General features: G+C 48.4%; 2 protein-coding genes, 1 long non-coding RNA gene and 1 other non-coding gene across 5 annotated transcripts; 2 read left to right on the top strand and 2 right to left on the bottom strand.

Moving 5' to 3' along the window:
* Positions 1 to 847: 847 nt before the first annotated feature.
* LOC120698655 lies at positions 848 to 1,488 on the bottom strand. Its single transcript, XR_005684976.1, has 2 exons — positions 1,076 to 1,488; positions 848 to 979 (listed from the first exon to the last, which is right to left on the bottom strand). It is a non-coding gene; the product is annotated as an uncharacterized LOC120698655 (long non-coding RNA).
* A 2,121-nt stretch (positions 1,489 to 3,609) lies between these two features.
* Positions 3,610 to 8,156, bottom strand: LOC120698654. Of its 2 annotated transcripts, XR_005684975.1 has the most exons (5): positions 7,528 to 8,156; positions 7,295 to 7,445; positions 6,908 to 6,966; positions 6,065 to 6,817; positions 3,939 to 4,302 (listed from the first exon to the last, which is right to left on the bottom strand). XR_005684975.1 is itself a non-coding variant. In XM_039982360.1 (3 exons), exons 1-2 carry the CDS (start codon positions 6,141 to 6,143, stop codon positions 4,076 to 4,078), a joined length of 306 nt encoding a protein of 101 aa, XP_039838294.1. In that variant the 5' UTR covers positions 6,144 to 6,347; the 3' UTR covers positions 3,610 to 3,935; positions 4,037 to 4,075. The 2 variants fall into 2 exon arrangements, 1 of the variants encoding a protein (XP_039838294.1); XM_039982360.1 differs by lacking the exons at positions 6,908 to 6,966; positions 7,295 to 7,445; positions 7,528 to 8,156 and adding an exon at positions 3,610 to 3,935 and having other exon boundaries at positions 4,037 to 4,302; positions 6,065 to 6,347.
* Positions 8,157 to 13,770: 5,614 nt separating this feature from the next.
* On the top strand, positions 13,771 to 17,820 carry LOC120698652 (GDSL esterase/lipase At1g71691-like). Its single transcript, XM_039982358.1, has 3 exons — positions 13,771 to 14,172; positions 16,602 to 17,219; positions 17,318 to 17,820. Exons 1-3 carry the CDS (start codon positions 13,866 to 13,868, stop codon positions 17,542 to 17,544), a joined length of 1,152 nt encoding a protein of 383 aa, XP_039838292.1. The 5' UTR covers positions 13,771 to 13,865; the 3' UTR covers positions 17,545 to 17,820.
* Positions 17,821 to 19,303: 1,483 nt separating this feature from the next.
* On the top strand, positions 19,304 to 19,377 carry TRNAI-UAU. The gene has a single exon. It is a non-coding gene; the product is annotated as a tRNA-Ile (tRNA).
* Positions 19,378 to 22,199: the final 2,822 nt, after the last annotated feature.

The raw sequence follows: 22,199 nt of genomic DNA, 5'->3' as shown, positions 1-22,199 counted from the left end.
GTGTTTTGCTGAAAAAAGCATAAAACCCCACATTTCATTAATACAATATTTCAACTACTAGGAAAAGTAGTTATTTGAAAATAATGTAGTAGCATCTAAGCTAGATTTTAAAAATGTAGTTTTTAAGTGAGGGTGCAATACGTATGTTTTTGTGAATTTATTTCAAGAAAAATAGTGGTTTGCTGTACTCTCTTACTATTCTAAGAACAATGGCTCACAAAAAATAATTATCGGCTGCTAAACATATACTTTGGCCGCAACCATTATGTTGTGCAGCCGTGACATTATTGACAACCAATTTCCTTTCGATGGCTTTAGGTTTTGTATATTGTTCTAGGCCTTCAGGCTCGTCTATGCGTGATGAGCAAGCTTTATTGCTGAACTTGTTCTTCCGCTGATCTCTGCCGGGGCTACTTAACGATGAGCGAGAGCACCGTTTCATTTTCACAATATTTAGTGGACGGTTACTCATAGCTGTTGCTCGACACTTGCCAACCATGACGCCGTACTCCTGTTGAACGAGCGTACAACAACAGAATATTGGAGCCAACATATTTTATTTATTAGATAAAAACAAGTGAAACTAATTGAATTATGAAAGAAGAAAGAAGAGCGCATAAATGTACAAGTTCCTACGTTAGGACTGCATTTCCTAAAACATCACCCTTTGGAGTCTGGTTGACTTCCCATATATCTAGTTTCAGTAAAACCTCTCACCAGAAGTTTTATTTTGTTTTTCAATACTGACCTACTCTAAGTGTCCGAAGCTTACTTTCATACAGTACCAGAAATGTACAGAACATGGACCGGTAGCAGTGGCGGAGGACAACCAAAAATTTAGGTGTGACGGTGCATTTCTAGACTACATTCATATATTGTACGGAAATAAAAGTTCACAACAAGACCATCGTTTAGAAGTATCTTAAATGAAGAAAAACATGTAGATTACACATCAAATCAACAACGGGACCAAAATAAGCTGTTAAACAAAGAGAAAACATAAATTAGTAGTGAAACATTAGAGTTAAAATATTAAATGTAATACGAGATATACAATTAGAGTATAGAGTTATACCGATAAATTTATTAGTTGCGTTCAGTCCGGTTGCGTTTAGGATGCTTCGGCAATTTCATATTCCTATCTTTCTTCACTTGAAATGCCTTTTTGATAGATTGAAGATCAATTCCTTTAAATATCTCCCTCTCAATATACACAATCATTAAGTCATTAAGCCAACCATCAGACATCTTGTTCCGCAACTCAATTTTAATTATCTTCATGGCTGAAAAAGCCCTTTCAACCGATGCGGTCGCTACTGGTAGTAGCAATGCCAACTCAATTAGACGATAAACCAATGAGAACATCATATGTCTGTTGAGCTCAACCATTTTTAGTGCTAGGCTTGCAAAATCTTGACAAACTCTGAACTCCTCAATTCTCCTTACATGGATAAGAAAGGTTTGTAATTGATCTTTTATTTTTTCGATCATCAAAAGACAAGTCATCTAAATATATCTCCGTGAAGCGAGCAAGCTTATTCACATCAAACTTAGAAAATGATTCCCTTGGATCAAGACATGCAAAGCAAGTAAGCAATTCCGAAGATACCTCAACACGGAAGTAATGATCTCGAGTGATATTGTTTCTCCCTCCTTTTCTTGATCGACCAAATCTTGGTACATTATCTTCCATATTTGGTATTGGGATATCATTCTCACAGCAAAATTCTTTGGCTTCATCAAGTAATGGCTCATAACCTTCACTTCTCAAGTTGACCAAACGTGCTGCAATTGGTGAGCAAAACAATGGATATAGAAAGCATACGAGTTCTCATCACGGATTAGTTTCTGAACACCATTGAATTCACCTATCATATTAGAAGCCCCATCATACTCTTGCCCTCTTAATTGTGCAATAGTTAAATCATGGGCACTAAGAACTTGTACCACAACAATCTTTAATGCTTCTGATGTAGTTTCCTTGACATGCTTGATTCCCAAAAATCTTTCAATCACTTTGCCTTTTTTGTTCACATACCTGCATGAGCAATGATATGATAATTCATCAAGAAACTTCATATTGGTAAATTGATCAATGATCTATGAATTGAGGATTGAGGGAGGCGGCGAGCCGGCGAGCCACCGAGTGACTGAGGGCCGAGGCCGAGGCGCGGGGTCGACAATCCTGGCCTCCTGGGGGTCGACGAGGGGCCGGCCGGCCGCGGGCGCATCGGCGCAGCCTGCGCGCGACGCGGCAACGCCGAGGCCCGAGGCGGCGAGGTCGACGAGGGGGCGCCGGCAGCCGGGGCGAGGTCGACGAGAGTCGAGAGGGCGCCGGGGGCCAGGGCGGAGTGGCGGAGGCGGACGACGGGCGTGGGCGTGCGGCTACGGTTCGGAGGGGACAGGGGAGCTCGGGGCAGTCCTGGCTCGGGGAGTCGCTAGGACGCTAGCCACTGGATTCTTGGCCTCTTAGATACATGAGCTGGACTGAAAAATACGGGGGTATGAAATTTTTTGCTAGGCTTTAGGTATGGCGCACGCCATACCGGGCCATAACAGGCCGTCCGCCCCTGCACATAATTCTGCAATGGATTCGTTATAGTCGGTTAGACGCATCTGCATAATGCGATTTCTATCCTGACACACAAACGGCGATGGCCACTATGTACTCTGTTCGATTTTTTTATCCACGGTTCACTTTTCTCGCACACTGTGGGTGCCCTTCCGATAGGCACGAGTTTCCCTTCTGAGAACACGGTCCACGTGGATCCTGCCGGCACTTGATAGGTGGGGCCGCCGACCAACACGTCACGCTCGAAGAGACGAACGCCCACCTGCCAGTTCGGTTCGGCGGCCACGCGGTCCCTTCAGCAGAACGCGGGTTGGGCCGGCCGAGCGCGAGATGGTGGGAGGCGAGAAACGCGTGGCCGAGCACCGTACGCGCGAGCGCGCCACGGCACGCGCCGAGCTTCGGTTGGCCGCCGCCCATGGCACCGCCACGGCTCCACGGCGACGGCGACGGCGACGCGACGAGCAGAATGTTTGTATTGCTACTGCTTTTTTTTTTAGGGGTTTGTAGTGCCACTGCTCTCTCGTGCCGTGCGGATCAGCGGGGAAATGATGACAAAGCAAGCGATATATGGGCTAAAGTTGGTCCCGGAAAAAAAAGGGCCCAACAAAGGTTTTCAATTCGCTTGGCCCGGGCGCTGATCTGCGACGGCGAGCAGAGCAAGCAGCAGCAGGTTCTTCACCTTCTGTTTGCTGAGGTGCGCTGTCTCTCCTGCTATAAAACAAAACGGGACACACAGCGCGCGTTATGCAGGCCAATATCATCGTCATAGAACGGGGTGTGGGGGATCCGTTTGGTTTCAGTACGAACATCGTTTTTCGTCGTTAAATCCCAACCTGAATCCATCAATCAGCACCCAACTGTTTGTGGAGTGCCTCGAAATACCAATAGCCGTTAACATGCTGATAAATGTAACATTTTGTTGTAAACAACGCAATATAACAGATGTTCAATGGGGTAAAAAAAGAATGCGTTGCATCAGGAATTAGACTATGGAACCCTCATAAAGTAGCTGTAGCCCATTACTGAACACAGGAACAAGTCAACAAACACACACTAATTTGATTTCAAGCCTCTTTAAACCTACAAACTGCATCTATCAGTACAGAGGGGAACTGCGAAAAAGATTGCCGTAGTGTATAGGAATTGCTTAGTTGAGGCGTATGTATATTGAGAAAACTTTAAAAATCAAAGAATGTTCTCCAAACCTCACTTCCTCATCGAAGCTATTCTGATGCATCTGCACACAGATGTTCACCATATAAAGCTAAAGTACAGTAGACCTTTCTTGTGGAGGTCTGTCGAGTTTAAATACAACAAATTCTTTACATTAACATGGAAATGCTTGAGGGCCAGCCAGCAAAACCTGTGGACAATTTTATAAATTCGTATTTTAAATTTGAAAATGAAACTGTACCAGGATTGTGATACTTTTCATAATACAATTTATGGTGCCCTAGGAATTACCTTGTCAGCCAAGATACTCTTGCTGTACATTGAAGATTATCAATCTCTAAGACCAAGCTCGACTTCAATATCGTCGTCCTCTTCAAATAGCTTTAGCAGACGTGCATGTTGTTCCTCCCTTTTCTTCTTCTGCCAATACTTGAAAATGAAAAATGACAACAGAATGACAGCCCCAACACCTAGGAGGGCGAACAAAACTGTTTTGCCAGTATGACCCTTTGGCTGAGCTTCAGCTTTCTTATCATCCTTGGAATCACCAGCTAGCACTGCAAACATTGTAGGCAGTTAATTATTCTGAAATTGAAAGTCCATGCAGTAGCAACTTTTGTTAATTCGTGTCAGCACTTGCAGAGCTTTTGACGGAAGGGAAATGAAGTAACATAACAACAACGAAAAAGGACATAACAGTTAAAATATCAATGTCTCCAAAAGTACAAAAAAAAGTTCTAAAACATCTTCAAGAGTTCGAAAATGGTATAAAATATCAGGAATGCAAACATTCGGCAGCAGTTAAGGGAAAATTGCAGATTGCTTCCTGATCAAGAAACCTACTGTTGGTAGTTTCCAATTGCACCGACCACATTTCACTACCAACCAAGTGGAATTTACACAAAGTGCTGGGAAGCGAAACAAACTCTAGATGGCATTCAGCGGCCATACATATCCTAGCTGGCTAGCCAGAAGCTCAAGTGTCACCACGGCGGCCATGGACAGCTTCAGTTCTCGGAACCACTTATCATTTGCTTACAAAGAATATCGTAACATAATTTGTTTACTTCAAAGAGCAGAATGATAGTTTTTAAATCATCATGCAAGGAAAGGAAACAAGTACTTTCACCGACACACCTGACTTATTCGATTGTTTATTGGACTTATGTGGTAAATGACCTCAACCCTAGTAAGTTAGGACCAATTTAATTTATCTAGACATTTTGAGGTCCAATCCTAAAACAAAGAAGGATTTGGTGTTTCAATTGGCTTAAGGATAGAAAATCGGGGTGGAATAGATAAGGGATTTAAAACTCTCTGAGACCCACTTAAAATTCTGTACTCACAGCAATAGGTATATGGTCTTTGTTATTTTCCAGATTCAAGGTTCTAGGGAGATGTTTGTGTTTGTAAAATGCCAGTCCAAACACTAGAATATTCTAGATATGCCACTTGTGTTTTTACCTTTTTACCTAGGCTAAAATGACCCTTCTGTACATTTAACTTTCGTAGCTTTATCTCACAAATAGATCAACCATGTGGTTTTACCACTCCGGGTAGAATAATTGTAATTTGAGTAATTGACGTATGTGAAAACCTAGCATGGATGATAGATGGCATCTATATAAAAGAAGTTAAAACAAGGTGACACTGGCAGGTGCCCGCAACATCACTGTCGTTAGTATAGTCATTGGGTGCTCCTTCAACCCTATTAGGCACGACCCTAATCTTTTAACAGAACACAATCTGAACTACGGAGTCGATGACTCAAGTAATGTAGTAAAGCACTGCAATTGTGTTCAGGGGATCAGAAACATGTTGCTACATAGACAAACTTGAATCTATTAAGGCAGGTTTTGGTGTTAAGATTCTATTACCTTCTACATTTTCAATCCCCAAAACAATTTCAATTTCAAAAACGATAAAAGATCATTCCATGATCCAGCACGCGCGCAGCATAAAGAGTGGATACAAATTAGTGGCTACCGCAGCTTGAATCAGAGGCCGAATTGAAAGTCTACTAAGCTGCCCGCCATACATCATAGCGATAACCTCCGAAATTCCCACCTGAGGCACCGAGTTCATCCCACATTCCCACTCTAGCCACCGAAATCATCAGCAACCAAAGTGCCGTCTCCAACTCAATCAGACTTGCAAAACGCAGATCGTAATACTTTTCTATAACAAAAAAAAAACGTGGTAGCGATTCCTCAATCCGGTGCCCCGCCTAACTAAGTAGCAACTAGATCTCCCGGTAACCCCCTTTCACGCCGCGCCCCCCTAAATCCGACGGTCGACAGGCAGATCGAGAGCGCGAACCTGCGGCGAACTGGGCGCAGATCCCGGCGGCGGCGAGGAAGAACACGGCGGCCGGTGTCGGTCTGGATCCGCCCCTCATCTCCGTCCGCGACGACCGGGGTGCTCCCGCTCCCTCCTCCCCGTCGGCTCGCTGCGGTGCGGTGGTGGTGGTGGGTGGGGCTCGTGCGCGGACGCGCGGTGGTGCGCGTGTGCGGGTGGTGGAGGTTCGGTCGCTGCAGGCCTTGCGGTTGCCGTGGCCGGTTCGGCCTTGGCGTTTGTAGTAGGCCGGGCCCGTGGCGACGACGGCTCGGACCGGACGCGGTCGGGATCGGGCTGGGCTGGCTTCGAATCGAAGGCTCCGCTTCCGCTTCCGCTTCCAGCAGGTGGATGGTCCTTTTCGGCGGCGTTGTGTCGCTGCTGCTGGGCCCTGGGTGGAGATTCGGTGCGACCGTCGGCTGCGCATGGCCGTCGTTGTGCGAAAGAACCTACTCCACTTGTCGCAACTGTCGTCATAAAGCACGCAAATGAATGGACCGTAGTACGCGCTGTTGAAGGGTGCTTAAGATCAAATATCATCCTCCACTATTTTTCTTCCCTAAAAAAATATTTCTAGTCTGATCATCGATATTCTCTCCTCTATACTCAGTTTTTCTGCACTCATCTACTCCCTCCATTCATTTATGATAGATATATTACCAAAATTGAAAAATTCATATATGATCGATATATTTAATCCTTGTCCAGTGCCTTCTCCATCAGCAGCAGGGACAAAACCTGTCATGCATAGAGGAAACGGGCATGATCGAGCTTAAAACATGAAACCGATCCTAATGAATCAGCGAGTTGCCACTGGAATTAAGTTACCTGCTGCAGCTATTCCATCGTCAGTAGCTCCATCATGTCCAGTAGGTCCTCCATCAGCTCTTGGGCCATGTTTGGTTAGAAAACGATGGAATTTTTTTCCAGCTTTGACCATTAATTTAGAGTAGTAAACGAAGTCCAATTACAAAACCACCTCCACAACCCTCATGTAAATCGCGAGACGAGTCTAATGAGGCCTTTGACCGCGTGATTAGAGAATGTTTACTGTAGCATCACTGCGGCAAATCATCAATTAATTACCGTCATTAGATTCGTCTCGAAAAGTTACATCCGTCCCTGAAAAGATTTCGCAAATAGACTTCGTTTAGTACTCCATGCATGTGTTCGTCTTTTTATGTAAAAGTTTTCGCGGTAAGAACCAAACACGGCCTTGCATGTCCAACAGCCCCGGCAGCTTCGTCAGATCGTTGTTGTCCAGCAGACCCATCACCAGCAGCTACGTTGGCTCTCCGTTGTCCAGCAGCTCTTGCACGTCCACCACCTTCTCCATTACCACCAGACTGCTCTTCTTGCGAGGCACCTACAGCAAGAAATCATCAGATGTCATTAGAAACATGAACGAAACTAGAATCTACAAAATCCTAACAAGCCAGAACCAATACCTTCATCAGTCCACACCAAGTCATAATCGAGTTCATATGCATGCCCTTCCCACTCACTAATTTCATCCCAGTCTATAGGAGGTTCGGCATTGAGGTCTAACCCATCGGGCATCATTGGTACTGAAATTGGTCGAGGCTAGAAGAAGGCAGGGGAAAAGTTGCAGACTGCTTCTAATCCATGGTGGAGTATTTATAGATGCATTTCTCAAGTTTTGAAGGGAAGCCCGGGCATTAGGGCGCGCCGTTTTCATCTTGCGATGCCAAAAAAATCAAACGGAGAGGAGAAGGATTTGGCGCGGGTGGAAGAGAAAAAATAGGCGGAAGACAGAAATTGGAAGCCTAGGCATAGGGCGCATCGTTTTGATCGGGAGATGGCAAAAAAATTGAGCTGCGGATGAAAGGAATTAGCGCCAGCGAGGAAAAAACATGGCGCGCAGAAAAACTTTTTGGCGTGGAAGAGAATTGGCGGCAGCAGTCCGTTGGTTTTCACGGTGGGCTGCAGAAACGAGGAGCCCTTGGTTTTGAATGTGGGTTGAGATGGCTAATGTGATTAATTCGATTGATAAGCACACTTGGTGTCCTTGGTCATTGTGCCATATGCAAATATATCTATCATAAGTGAATGGAGGGAGTATCCTCTATAACTCTCCTTTACCTAGTGTGAGGCCCACTTATCAGATTTCCCCCCCCTCCTTCCTACCCAATCCCCTCCGCCCCCTCTCTCTCCTCCCTCTCCCATCTCTCCGCCCCTCTCTCGCCGAGTCACCGGCCACTTCCCTATGGCAGGTTGCCTCTTGGGCCCTGGCGGCGGCGGCCGGAGCCGCGCGTGGTCTGGCCACGCCTCCCCGCCGACCGCCTAGCTCTCTCACCGCCCCTCCTCTGCTCCATCCGCCACCGCCACCGCCCCTCAAGCTCGCCGGCCTCCATGGCTGCGGCGGTGGGCTGGATCCAGCGGCGCCACCTCCCTCCTCCCTCTTCCCTGCTCCCTCCTTGCTCGCGCTTGTGCTCTGCTCTTGGGCCATGGCGGCAGCGGCGGCCTCCTCCCTTCTCCTCTCCCTCGCTAGCGGGGCGCGGGCCTGGGGCATCTTGGGCGGCGCGCGGACGTGTACGCAAAGGCCCGCGCGCGTCGGCAGAGGAGGCCTGCGTGGCGCGTCGGCAGAGGAGGCATGCGCGGCGCGTCGGAGGAGGCGGACTGCGAGCAGGGGGCGGCGTCGGAAGAGTAGGCGGACGCTGACAGCCGCGTTCTCCCCCGCCTCGCCCCCGTCTCTCTTTCCTGCTCCGGCCGGCCCCTCCCCATGCCTCCTCCTTCTGCCGACGAGCTCCGCCGCGGCGTCCTCCCTCTCCGCGCCTCCCTGCTGCGCACCGGCCGCACGGGGCCATGGCGGGCGCCTCAAGCTCGGCGGCGTGGTGGAGCCCCGCCTCAAGGCCTCGACCGGCAACGCGGTGGGCGGAGCTCGGCCGCGACTCGACCGGCGGTGCGGCAGACGGAGGCCGCGGGATGCACGGCACGCGGCCGTGCTCGAGCTCCGCGCGGATCCCGTCATCCCTCTCCCTCCCCGACCGGCGTCCATGGCGGATCCATGGCGGCAGCGGCCATGGCGGGTCCGCGCCGCCCCTCCCCTCGTCCCTCCGCCGGCGAGCCGTGGCGGCATGGGCGCGGTGCCACCGTGCTGTCCGAGCACGGGCGCGAGAGCGGGGTGGAGCACGCGGGCCCACGCCAGGTGCCACGTCCTCCCATAGAGGAGCACCTCTTCTTCCCTAGGAATAGATAATCCCGAACGATAGAGAACCTTTTAGGGAACGCTGCTGCAGAGGATTTTTCCTCTATCCACCCTGGAGGAAGCATTCAGTATCCCAGTGCGAATAGCCTAAGGGCGTCTCCAATCCTCCATATAGAATAGTTTTTATAGTATTAAATATGCTGCAACATAGAATTTTTAGTTTATGTGGCATCATAATAAATGAGAGAAAGTGAAAAGAGAAAGAAACTTATGCAAGACCCAGTATTGATACATAAACCTATGCACTGAACACTATTAAGTCGTGCATTGAAAATAAAATGGTGTCTTCGTAATAAATAGAGAACAAATATAATAGGTGGACAATAGTGAATGAGTTTCATAAGAAACCACACTAAGACATCATACGTTGTAAAGTGTAGTTTCTTAAAGTGGTGTTTTGATGATATGGCATCATACACACTATTCATGGACACTATGAGTTGGAATTGCCTGCAAAGAGGCTAAATGCTGAAGTTGAGGAGAGATGAGAGAGAAGAGAAGCGGGTTACAAGTTTGCTGCCGGTTTTGACAAAAAAATAAGAAATTTTGTGAGAAGTGGGATTTATATTAATTATGAAGGACTAACTACTATATGAATGGTTGACAGATAGGTTGCAAGGATCTTTACAGCTAGTAGCGGACTGTATTATTAATTTTGCTGTAAAGCCGCGCGATGTGTAGGCGAAAGAGAATCAAATCAAATACTACAACGAACTGCTGCAACATGACGCTGATCGCCGGGCATAAGAGCAGTAGAAAAATGCTATCCCCGCTTTGGGAGAAACGTTTTGCAAAAGTTACAATCGCAATGCATATATATTGAGGCCCTGTTTAGTTCGCTTTACATATGTAAAAGCAAAATTTTTTTGGAAGGAATCTTGCTTGAAGTACTAAATGAAGTCTATTTATAAAACTTTTTGCACAGATGGATTGTAAATCGCGAGACGAATCTAATGATGCTAATTAATCCATGATTAAGTAATAATTAGCGGATGGTTACTGTAGCATCACTATTGTAAATCATGGATTAAGTAGGTTTGTCGTGGTGCTGCAAACCACGGCCGGGTGGCGGAAGGCACCCGCCCTAGCCCAGAGGGTGTGTACTCGGGGGTTAGCTAGTCTTAGATCGATCTCCCTTCAGAACACAAGAAACACAGCAGGATTTAGAGTGGTTCGGGCCGCCGGAGCGTAATACCCTACATCCACTGTGTGTCGTATTGCCTTCCCACAAGCGTGAGGAGGTGCGAGAGCTTGAGTCTGTATGGATCTGTCCTGTGCACAGCGAGCGCCTCCCTTTTATATCTCAAGGGGGCGCGTACACAGTCGTTGGATCCCCGACAGGTGGGTCCAACGATGTAGTATAACCTAACGCACTGTTCATGCATTATGGCGTCGCAGGCAAAGGAGATCTTTCTCTTGGATTCCCTCGCCTGCTCCCGGAGCCCTTCGTCCATCATGTCCTAGCGTCGTCTTGTCAGGTCAGGCCCGTCGCAGCTAGTGACACCGCCCGTCACATTGCTTAAGCGGGCGGTGTAGCTTGCGGCGTAGGCGGCATGATGGAAAAGTGCCGTGCTGTCGTATCCGTTTAATGCTACAGGCGGGCTCTGCGCGGGCGCGGCTCAGGCGGCTGCACTGTGCTCCTTGGTAATACGCGGCGCGCAGCGGGGCCTGACAAAAGGCTGTCTTGTGTACCACGGCGGCAGAGCACGCCTTGTCTATCGCATTAAATGCGGTAGGTGGGCGAGTCTTCCTCCGGAAGGCTCGCGCACGATCCCACGCCTCCGGGACACGTGGCGGCTTCGGACCCCTACACGGTGAGGGGAGTCCGGACGGGCGTAGGAGGTCCCGGACCCCTCTGGGGGTCCGAGGCTTCGGCGGTCAGCTTGGAGCTTCCCTTTCATGGAGACACGTGGCGCCACCGGACCCATCCTCAGGCGGGGAACGGTCCGGGGCCGTTGGCCTGGTGAGGGAAAAGCCTGGCCTGTGGGGCCTGGCTACTCCGTCTCTCCCGCGCAGCTACGGATAACTACGCGGGTCCTGCTTTGCTGCAGTAAGAGTGGGTATCCCTGTTGCAGGGTACCGACAGTGGCCCCCGGGCCCACCTTGGGGGAGGTACGAGCCCACAGGTGGGGCCACTTCTGCGATTTGGTACTATATAGCTTGAAGCTCCTTTCTGCAGGTCTTGACCGGCTTTGACTACCCATTGGGTTGGTTGCTGCCTCATCACGTCGCAACGGATTACTGACTAAGGGCCCCACGATAAGCGGTTCACTTAGTCACACGCGCGACGTTTGGCATTGTTGCGGCCGGAGTAAACGGATCATTTACCACCGGCGCAGCTCCCGAAAAGCTCGGCCACGCCTATGATTAATGCGCGCACGTCAGCTCGGCTTCCGCCTTGCTTCACGCGCGCGGGCGACGGTTCGGATCCCGCCTTTTCGCACCCCCGTTGATTACCCACCCTCCCTGACAGGTGGGCCTGGGCCCCTCACGTCATGGACTGGGCGGCTAACTCCTGGTGCGAGCGTCGCTTGAGTTCCGGCGACGGTTCCGGGGCGCGCTGGTTGAGACAGGCTTTATAACGGGGCATACCGTATCCTATGGTTGCTTTCCCGCATTCGTCTTCTTCCTCCAGCCTTTGCGCCCCTTTGCCTCCGAGCCTTCCTTGACCTTCTCTCCCCCCTACACAGGCGCGCCAAATGTCGTGGTGCTGCAAACCACGGCCGGGTGGCGGAAGGCACCCGCCCTAGCCCAGAGGGTGTGTACTCGGGGGTTAGCTAGTCTTAGATCGATCTCCCTTCAGAACACAAGAAACACAGCAGGATTTAGAGTGGTTCGGGCCGCCGGAGCGTAATACCCTACATCCACTGTGTGTCGTATTGCCTTCCCACAAGCGTGAGGAGGTGCGAGAGCTTGAGTCTGTATGGATCTGTCCTGTGCACAGCGAGCGCCTCCCTTTTATATCTCAAGGGGGCGCGTACACAGTCGTTGGATCCCCGACAGGTGGGTCCAACGATGTAGTATAACCTAACGCACTGTTCATGCATTATGGCGTCGCAGGCAAAGGAGATCTTTCTCTTGGATTCCCTCGCCTGCTCCCGGAGCCCTTCGTCCATCATGTCCTAGCGTCGTCTTGTCAGGTCAGGCCCGTCGCAGCTAGTGACACCGCCCGTCACATTGCTTAAGCGGGCGGTGTAGCTTGCGGCGTAGGCGGCATGATGGAAAAGTGCCGTGCTGTCGTATCCGTTTAATGCTACAGGCGGGCTCTGCGCGGGCGCGGCTCAGGCGGCTGCACTGTGCTCCTTGGTAATACGCGGCGCGCAGCGGGGCCTGACAAAAGGCTGTCTTGTGTACCACGGCGGCAGAGCACGCCTTGTCTATCGCATTAAATGCGGTAGGTGGGCGAGTCTTCCTCCGGAAGGCTCGCGCACGATCCCACGCCTCCGGGACACGTGGCGGCTTCGGACCCCTACACGGTGAGGGGAGTCCGGACGGGCGTAGGAGGTCCCGGACCCCTCTGGGGGTCCGAGGCTTCGGCGGTCAGCTTGGAGCTTCCCTTTCATGGAGACACGTGGCGCCACCGGACCCATCCTCAGGCGGGGAACGGTCCGGGGCCGTTGGCCTGGTGAGGGAAAAGCCTGGCCTGTGGGGCCTGGCTACTCCGTCTCTCCCGCGCAGCTACGGATAACTACGCGGGTCCTGCTTTGCTGCAGTAAGAGTGGGTATCCCTGTTGCAGGGTACCGACAAGGTTCATTAGATTCGTCTCGTGATTTACAACTCATCCATGCAAAAAATTTTGTAAATAGACTTTATTTAGTACTTCAAATTAACAAGATTTCTTTTCAAAATTTTGCTTGTTCGCGTTTAACGGGGCAGAACAGCCCAGACAACGATATTGGGCCGTTTTCGTGACCGGCCAAGTACGGCCTGGCCCACGACTGACGCGCGGCACAATCCACTCGGCACTTCGCAACGCCGCGTCAGGACCGCGCCATGGCCGCCTCCAGCCGCGTGCACGCTCCCCCAAAGAGCAGAAGAGCTATTAACTCCGCCATGCCAGCAATGGCAGCGGTAGCCCCGGCGCCGCATTTACTCCCTCCCCATCCATCCACCACCAACCAACCCAAAACCCCTCTCTTTATGGGTGTGTTTAGTTCCCACCAAATTTCTAAATTTTCCATCACATCCCTCACATCTCTTATCACATTAAAACATTAAATATAATAAATAATCTATGTATGGAGTACTAAATATAGTTAAATAAAAAAACTAATTGCATAGTTTTGATGTACGTTGCGAGACGAATCTTTTGAGCCTAGTTAGGTCATGATAGGACAATATTTAAAAAAAACAAAAAATGTTACAGTGTGCTACAGTGACTGATGTGATTTTTTCTACGCTTTTCACCTCATCTAACACACAGCCTATATACACACACCACACAGCCGCACTACACCCTGCACACGCACTCACACTCACACTCGCTGGCCACTGCTAGTGCTCAGCCTCAGCTAGCTCTCCGGCGAGCCACCGCGCCCCCTCTCCCCCTCCGTCCAATGGCGGCAGCCGCGGGCCTCCTGCTGCTCCTGGCCCTCGGCGGCGCGGCGGCGCAGGTGTTCCCGCCGTGGAACGGGACGTTCCCCGGGTTCGGGGACGGGAGCGGCGCCCGGGGCGCGGGCGCGGCGGCGGGGGCGGCGACGGGCGTGCCGGCGATGTTCGTGTTCGGGGACTCGCTGACGGACAACGGCAACAACAACGACCTGCAGTCGCTTGCCAAGGCCAACTACCCGCCCTACGGCATCGACTTCGCCGGCGGGCCCACCGGCCGCTTCTCCAACGGCTACACCATGGTCGACGAGATCGGTACGAGCCTCCTGCCACCAGTGCATGCTTATGCATGCTACTGGAGTGCTTCCCTCTCTGTTCTCAAGCTACCTTGTTCATTGTTGTAGGGACCTTGTTCATCTTTAATTACAACTCCGAACTAGTTCAGGGAAAATTTTGCACGATACTACGAGCAACTGAACGAAAAAAAAATTAAGCAAGGATACACAGTGATTGTATAAAACTTGGTGTGTTGTGTAAAGGGCGAAGGCAAGCAGGCAACACATTTTTTACAGTGATCTTGAGAAATACTGAAAAAGAATTCATCCTACCTATAATAACAATGTAATGTCATAATGGGTCTGGTGCAACATTTTGTTGGCTGTGTTCACTTCCCACAAACTTTTCAAACTTTTCATCACATCGAAATCACATCGAAACATTAAATATAGCAAATGATCTATGCATGGAGTACTAAATGTAGGTAAATAAAAAAACTAATTGCATAGTTTTGATGTACGTTGCGAGACGAATCTTTTGAACCTAGTTAGGTTATGGTAGGACAATATTTACCACAAACAAACGAAAAGTGCTACAATGTGCTATAATGTTTTTTTCAGTGCTACAGTGCTTTTTTCATGGGAACTAAACACAGCCGTTTGTTTTCAGGGCTGTGTTTAGATGGAGGGAAAATGGGATGTGAAAAGTTACATCAGACACTGTAGCACTTTTCGTTTGTTTGTGGTAAATATTGTCCTACCATGACCTCACTAGGCTCAAAAGATTCGTCTCGCAACGTACATCAAAACTATGCAATTAGTTTTTTTATTTACCTACATTTAGTACTTTATGCATGGATTATTTGCTATATTTAATGTTTCGATGTGATTTTGATGTGATGGAAAGTTTGGATGTTGGGGTTTTTTTGTGGGATATAAACACACCCCAGGAGTAGAAGTCTAGAAACGCAAATGCTAGTTCCAGAACATCTTAAAATGTCTCCCCTCTCTATAACAAAGAAACAGTGGCCCTGTTTAGTTCCCAAAAAATTTCCTACAGCACCCGTCACATGCATGCAGTATTAAATATAGTAAAAAAATAACTAATTACATTAGCACGAGATGAATCTTTTAAACTTATTTAGTCCATGATTGAACATTATTTGTCAAGTAACAATAAAATGTGTTATAATACCAAAACCCAAACTTTTTCGCGAACTAACACAACCAAACTAACACAGCCAGAGTCCAGTAGAATATAGTAAGCACTGTTCAGAGTTGAGTTACTCCAGGAAGAATTTTTTTTCACAAAAATACAAAATATAAGTTAACAATTATTTTTATCACTGAATTTACGCCTTTGACGGCCAAGGATGATACCTTTAAGGGCAAATTCTTGTAATTGGGTGCATGTACAGAGGGCAACCCATTTTGTATGGCAGAAGAGAAACATAGTGAAGTTTGCAATGTCATAGAAGATTTCTCCAATTTATTACTACACAACATCCCCTGAGCTCACTATTTGTTGAGTAGAACTAGAACCTATGCTAGAAGTTTAGCAGTACTCCCTCTGAAGCAATTTCCTCAAAAGCAGGCATTCGAGGTTAGACTGTTTGTGTATACACACATTTTTCAGGAAACTAGCTAGAAGTACATCAATTCCACAAGTTTCCAACTCTTGGCAACTATACATCCGAGATATACCAGATACGCTCATTGCCTCAAATGTTAGGCCCTCTCTCCTTTGTATACTCGAAGGAGCAATAGTGCAACTGATTTTTACAACACGGAATGCCACACTGAGGCCTACGTCTGTTAGCTTAATTTAAGCATGGAGATCCAGTGTGGTAGTGGTTCGTATGGTCCACACTCCACACAAATTGCCTCCACCGACCTCTTGCATGTTGCATTGCATGCAGATGCACGAGAGAGAGAGAGAGAGAGAGAGAGAGAGAGAGAGAGAGAGAGAGAGAGAGAGAGGTGGTGGTACTCATATTTTTCCCGGGTGACATAACGCTGCTGCCCCCCTCGCTATTGACTCCCCTCTCAGAGGGTCTAGACACGGTAGCTTGAATTCAGCGGGTCATTCTGTACCAGCTGCCGTGCATATATATTGGTGGCATCAATGTGTCCATGTGACCCTACGCCGGCACGCAGTGAATGCGTACGTAGTGCTAGAACATGGCGTCCTGAAGGATTCGTACCCTCACCAAGAATCCACATACCAGGAACAAGGGCCTCACGCGAGATCATATCCCCGCCCTGCGAATCAGGAGTCAAATCTCCCTAATCCGTAGTTGCGCACGGACCTACTAATTACCTGACCCAATGATTCAATGAATTAATTAGCAGTTTTTTCCGCAATATTCCAATAAATTTCTGAGACATAGATGATGAATGAATGATCAAACAAGGAAATAAACTTAATTTGATTCTTCCATGCACGTATGCTTCATCTATCCTCTTCAGCTCAACTCCTGGGCCTGCCGCTGCTGCCGTCGCACCCGGACGCCTCGTCGGCGGACGCGGCCCTCCGCGGCGTGAACTTCGCCTCCGCGGCGGCGGGGATCCTGGACAACACGGGCCAGAACTTCGTGGGGCGCATCCCGTTCAACCAGCAGATCAAGAACTTCGAGCAGACGCTGGACCAGCTGAGCCGCAAGCTGGGCGGCGCGCCCAGGCTGGCGCCGACGCTGGCGCGGAGCATCTTCTACGTCGGGATGGGGAGCAACGACTACCTCAACAACTACCTGATGCCCAACTACAACACCCGCAACGAGTACAACGGCGACCAGTACTCCACGCTGCTGGTGCAGCAGTACGCCAAGCAGCTCAACACGCTCTACGGCCTGGGCGCCCGCCGGTTCGTGATCGCCGGGGTGGGGTCGATGGCGTGCATCCCCAACATGCGCGCGCGGAGCCCCCTGAACGTGTGCTCGCCGGACGTCGACGACCTCATCATCCCCTTCAACAACAAGGTGAAGGCCATGGTGAACAGCCTCAACGCCAACCGCCCCAACGCCAAGTTCATCTACGTCGACAACTACGCCATGATCTCCGAGATCCTCCGCAACCCGTGGTCCTACGGTACGTATAGTAGAACGATCGATCGCAGACGCGCATCAGCCACTGTAAGGTTGTCTGAACTTGTTCTCTTGCTGTATGTTGTCTGTGCGTGCGTGCAGGGTTCAGCGTGGTCGACCGCGGGTGCTGCGGCATCGGGAGGAACAGGGGGATGATCACCTGCCTGCCGTTCCTGCGGCCGTGCCTGAACCGCAACACCTACATCTTCTGGGACGCCTTCCACCCGACGGAGCGGGTGAACGTGCTGCTCGGCAGGGCGGCATTCAACGGCGGCACCGACGTCGTCTACCCCATGAACATCCAGCAGCTCGCCGCATGGCAGCCGTAGTAGGACGGCGAGGACGCACGGCCGGCCCCCTGTCAAGTTGTCGTCGATCAATGCATGATTTTTGAAGCAATAGTGTGTACTGTGTGGGTGTGGGTGTAGTGTGTACACGATCACGGTCATGAGTAGGAGGGAGCTGAAGTGCTGAACCGAGCTATTATGAGTGGTGTCCAGTGTCCTGTTATTTGGGTTAGAATCGTGTCTGCTGTTTTTGATCACTCGGTGTTCATTCGCTTAATTATTAGTAGTACTGCCTGTGTCCTGCCATTATCAGAGATATCAGTTAGGCCCTGTTTAGTTCTAAAATTTTTTTTACGGTACCCGTCACATCAAATTTTTTAACACATGCATGAAGCATTAAATGCAGTTGAGAAAATAACTAATTACACAGTCTGACTAGTCTATAATTGGATATTATTTGTCAAATAGCAACGAAATATACTACAGTACCAAAATCCAAATTTTTTCGCAAACTAAAAACAACCTTATTTTGTTGGTTGGTGTGGTTATCGCGCCATGTTCAATTTGACAGTTTAATGGTATATACTCCCTCTATTTTAAATTGTAGGTTGTTTGACTTTTTTATCTTAAATTTGACCACTCCTCTTATTCAAAAACTTATGCAAAATATCACTTCTTTTACCGTGGGTTGTTTTATCAATACAAGATCTCTAAGAATGATTTAAATTTGACAATGATTGTACAAATTGTTTGAATAAAACGAGTGGTCAAACTTATGATAAAAAAAAGTTAAATAAATTATAATTTGGAACGGAGGTAGTATAGAGCTGTGCACTGTACTGCTTTTTTATATTATTATTTCCTCTTTCATTTGTAGTTTCCTGTATATACGTAAAGATAGAGCACATGTGCTTAATATGCGCGATTGCTATATGAGATTCTTCTTTTTCCAAATATATTTATCAGGTAACAACAAATTTCTAAAGCGTGAAAGAGGTTGCATAACTTGTTTTGTAGTGTTATCTAGGTGACTAAATATTTAAAATATACATTTAGACCTCTAAACTTATTATGTCATTCAGGCCACTAAGGGTTTGCTTGGTTGAATACCAAAATTTATCATGCCAAAATGTGGGCATACTAATCCTTTTTTATCAAAATCTGGCAATTTTATAATAACACTTGGTTATTAGGTGGGGTTATTGTTTGGATTCCCACCAAAGGAGGTAGATTTTGATACCAATCAGGCTCTAAACTTTTAAAATAAGTATTCATATGCTAAACTGGAAACACAAATTACCACATTTGCACAAAACACGGGACCTCATCACATAGAGTATATGATTGTGGCGACGTCCAGGGGCAAGCAAAAATAATGCATGGATACACCACTGCGTGGATATTTATAATGCATCACAAATTCATACTTGCTTATTATTAGAATGATTTGAACATTCAGTAGTACATTAATAAAATCTATAGATAAAAAATATGCATTTTAATAGTATAGGCTATGTGGCATTGTGGGACGGGTTTAAGAATTGGCGGCATATACTTTCAGCAAATGATCTTTGGCCCAGATGACGAAGGTTGCATGCGGATTATTTGGCGACAAGAGCCGTCAACGATGAGATGGTGATGGGGCAAGACAACTCTATCTGTGCATACTCGTCAGATTTTGTCACATCTTCATTTGGAATGGTTTCAATCGCAGCACGATACTCGATACAGAGATACCTGCGAGTTTCAGATTGTAATTAATGTCAATTCTAGAAAAATCATAGAGAAGATGTAAACAACAGCCCCCGTAGCTCAGTTGGTTAGAGCGTTGGTCTTATGAGCCGAAGGTCGCGGGTTCAAGCCCCGCCGGGAGCATTATTTTGTCGTTTGCTTTTTAGAATTGTATTATATTAATATTATTCTATGTGGCATGCTAGCAATTGTGATGTTTTCCAGAAAGAATATTTATTTTGTCTGTGCTTCTATTTGTCGAGAGATGCTGAGCTTGGCAGCTTCAAGGTTGGTTGGATGTCACCGATGAGGAGGAACAGCCGAATAGGATACTTGAGTTCTTTTTTTTTTGTTTGGAACCTATGATACTTGAGTTGACCTTCATCAATTGGTTTGTGCTTCCATTTGTCAAGAGATGCTGAGCTTGCAGCCACAAAGGTTGGTTGGATATCACGTTGGTTGGATATCACGCTGGATAGTTTTTAGCGGACCGATGAGTAGGAATGGTCGAATGGGGCCACAAACTGCTGCACTCTAGGATACTTGAGTTGTTCCCCGCTATAGATGTCCATTCAGGCCGCCCGGCCTGGCCCGGTCCCGGCCTGAGCCCGGCTAGGCCCGGTAAACTTCGTGCCGGGCCTAGCCCGGCACTATGGTCCACCGTGCCGGGCCATGCTCGCCCACGGGCTGCAGCAACGGCCCAGGCACGGGTGTAGGTTCGAGATGGCGGACTAGAGGGGGTGAATAGTCCTTTCTAAAAATAATTGCGCCGGTTAATCGAAACTTATACTGAATTAAAACTATTCGCTTAGCCAAGACTTCACCCCTCTAACTATGACTCTAAGGCACCTTCAAAAAAATCATACACAAAGCAAATGGAGTGCCAAGCTAGTAAGAGCTCTCCTAACAATTCTAATACCAAGTCACACAAGCCTAAGCACTAGTATTTCACAAACCGGGGGAGCTCCTACACAATTCAAATGAACAAAAGCACAAAATCAAACCTAAGCTCACTAGATGCTCAAGGACAAGGATACACAATCCAAATCCAAGCGCTCAACTTGCTTAGCTACACAATCTAAGCACGAGCAACTAATTAAGCTACACAAGCTAACTAGTTACACTAGGATCTCTACTTCTAGCTACACAAGAAAGAAGATGATTAGCAAGCTACACAAGCTAACTAATCACTAGAGAACAACTACACAAGCACAAGATATAGATGAATATAAATACAAGACTTATGATTTAGAGAATGCAAACCACCGAGAAGAGTAGACAAGATTGACACGGTGATTTTTATCCCGAGGCTCACTTGGTTGCCACCAAGCTAATCCCCGTTGAGACAACCTCCAAGGTTGCCGCCGATCCTCTTGCTAGTGGTGACTCTCAAGTCACACTCTCCCACGTGGAGTGCTCACACCGAGCTCTAGCACATGATCCGGCCGGACCACTAGTTGCTCTTCACGTCTCGCTCAACTAGAGTTTCTCTTCGCGGCTCCCGCGGGGTGAGCACAATACCCCTCACAATCTCTTCTCCGGAGCACCGCACAATCTTCTTGCGGGCTTCAACGGAGCCTCTTGCCACCAAGCCATCTAGGAGGTGGCAATCTCCAAGAGTAACAAGCACACCGGCTTGCAACACGATCACCTAGTGCTACTCGATGCAATCTCTCAAAGCAATCACACTAGAATCGCTCTCTCACTCGATCGGATGATTACTATCAAGTTAGAGTGAGTAGAGGGCTCTCAAGCACTCTCACACATGGACACCAAGTCCCCAAGGTGCTCAGCCACCTCAAATGGCCGGCCACTCCCTCTATTTATAGAGGGAGGCCCCAAACTAGCCGTTACACTCAAATCCTGTGAAAACAGAGTTTTCGCGGACTGTCCGCCTCACAGAGACCGGACCGTCCGCCATTCAAAACCAACGGCTAGAACTGCAATGATTGTGTGCCAGAGTCGTCCGTTAGAGCCCTTCGCGGACTGTCCGCGCCCTATTGGCGGACCGTCTGCCGTTCAGATACTCCGAGCACTCAGAGAGACAGCGTCTCTGGACAAACTTAAAGTTTGAGGGGCGGACCGTCCACACCCATTGAGCGGACCGTCTGCCCTTCACAACGTGCAACCCACCAGAAGCAAAAACGTCTCTAGACATTTTCTCAATTGACCGGCGGACCGTCCGCACCCCAATGGCAGACCGTCCGCCCTTCACTCTTAAAACCCACCAGAGACCCAACACGTCTCTAGTCAAATTGTTAAGTGACCTGCGGATCGTCCGCGCCCATGGGCCGGACCGTCCACAGTCCAACCTTTCAGCACAAGCCAGAGAAACAACCTCTTTGGACAAAAATGAATTATACTAGCGGACCGTCCGCACAACAGGGCCGGACCGTCCGCCCGTTAATTCTTTTTCCCATAAGTTGATCAACATCAACTCCAACACCTTCTCCTTTGCAAATGTGCCAACACTACCACGTGAACAACACCATGTGCATGTGTGTTAGCATTTCACAAACATTTTCAAAGGATTTTCACTTGATCTCACCACGCCACTCGATCCTAGCAACATCACAATGTTAGATCGCTCAAGTGGCTCTAGATGACCGATATGCAAACAAGTTTGCCCCTCTTGATAGTACGGCCATCTATCCTAAATCCGGTCATGCACTTCTTTACACAACCTTTGACCGGTGAAATGAAATGTCCTACAAGTCATACCTTTGCCTTGCGCATTCCATTTCATCTTCCCAAATATTGATGCCACACAAGCACCAAACTCCATCAAGCCTTTTGATCATCATCATGAGTCAACACTTGGCTTGATCTTTCTTGAATGATATGATCATATCATCACATGACCTCTTTGGTCCATCGATCTTGACCTTGCTCGCTCTTCACCGTTGCCTCGGTCCATCGGCGCCAAATCTTGCCCAAGCTTCACCGCCTCGCGGTCCCTCGCTTCA

The sequence above is a fragment of the Panicum virgatum genome, chromosome 3K (genome assembly GCF_016808335.1).
Source record: "Panicum virgatum strain AP13 chromosome 3K, P.virgatum_v5, whole genome shotgun sequence".
Taxonomy (NCBI): Eukaryota; Viridiplantae; Streptophyta; class Magnoliopsida; order Poales; family Poaceae; genus Panicum; species Panicum virgatum.
The sequence above is the reverse complement of the archived record's forward strand: the minus strand, read 5'-3'. Positions and strand labels throughout refer to the sequence as shown.

Coding starts and splice junctions, on each gene's coding strand:
- LOC120698652 (XM_039982358.1), top strand. CDS start 13,866: ATGGCGGCAGCCGCGGGCCTCCTGCTGCTCCTGGCCCTCGGCGGCGCG. Junction 14,173..16,601: donor CACCATGGTCGACGAGATCG/GTACGAGCCTCC, acceptor TATCCTCTTCAG/CTCAACTCCTGGGCCTGCCG. Junction 17,220..17,317: donor CCGCAACCCGTGGTCCTACG/GTACGTATAGTA, acceptor GCGTGCGTGCAG/GGTTCAGCGTGGTCGACCGC.
- LOC120698654 (XM_039982360.1), bottom strand. CDS start 6,143: ATGAGGGGCGGATCCAGACCGACACCGGCCGCCGTGTTCTTCCTCGCC. Junction 4,303..6,064: donor CTGCGCCCAGTTCGCCGCAG/GTTCGCGCTCTC, acceptor CAATGTTTGCAG/TGCTAGCTGGTGATTCCAAG.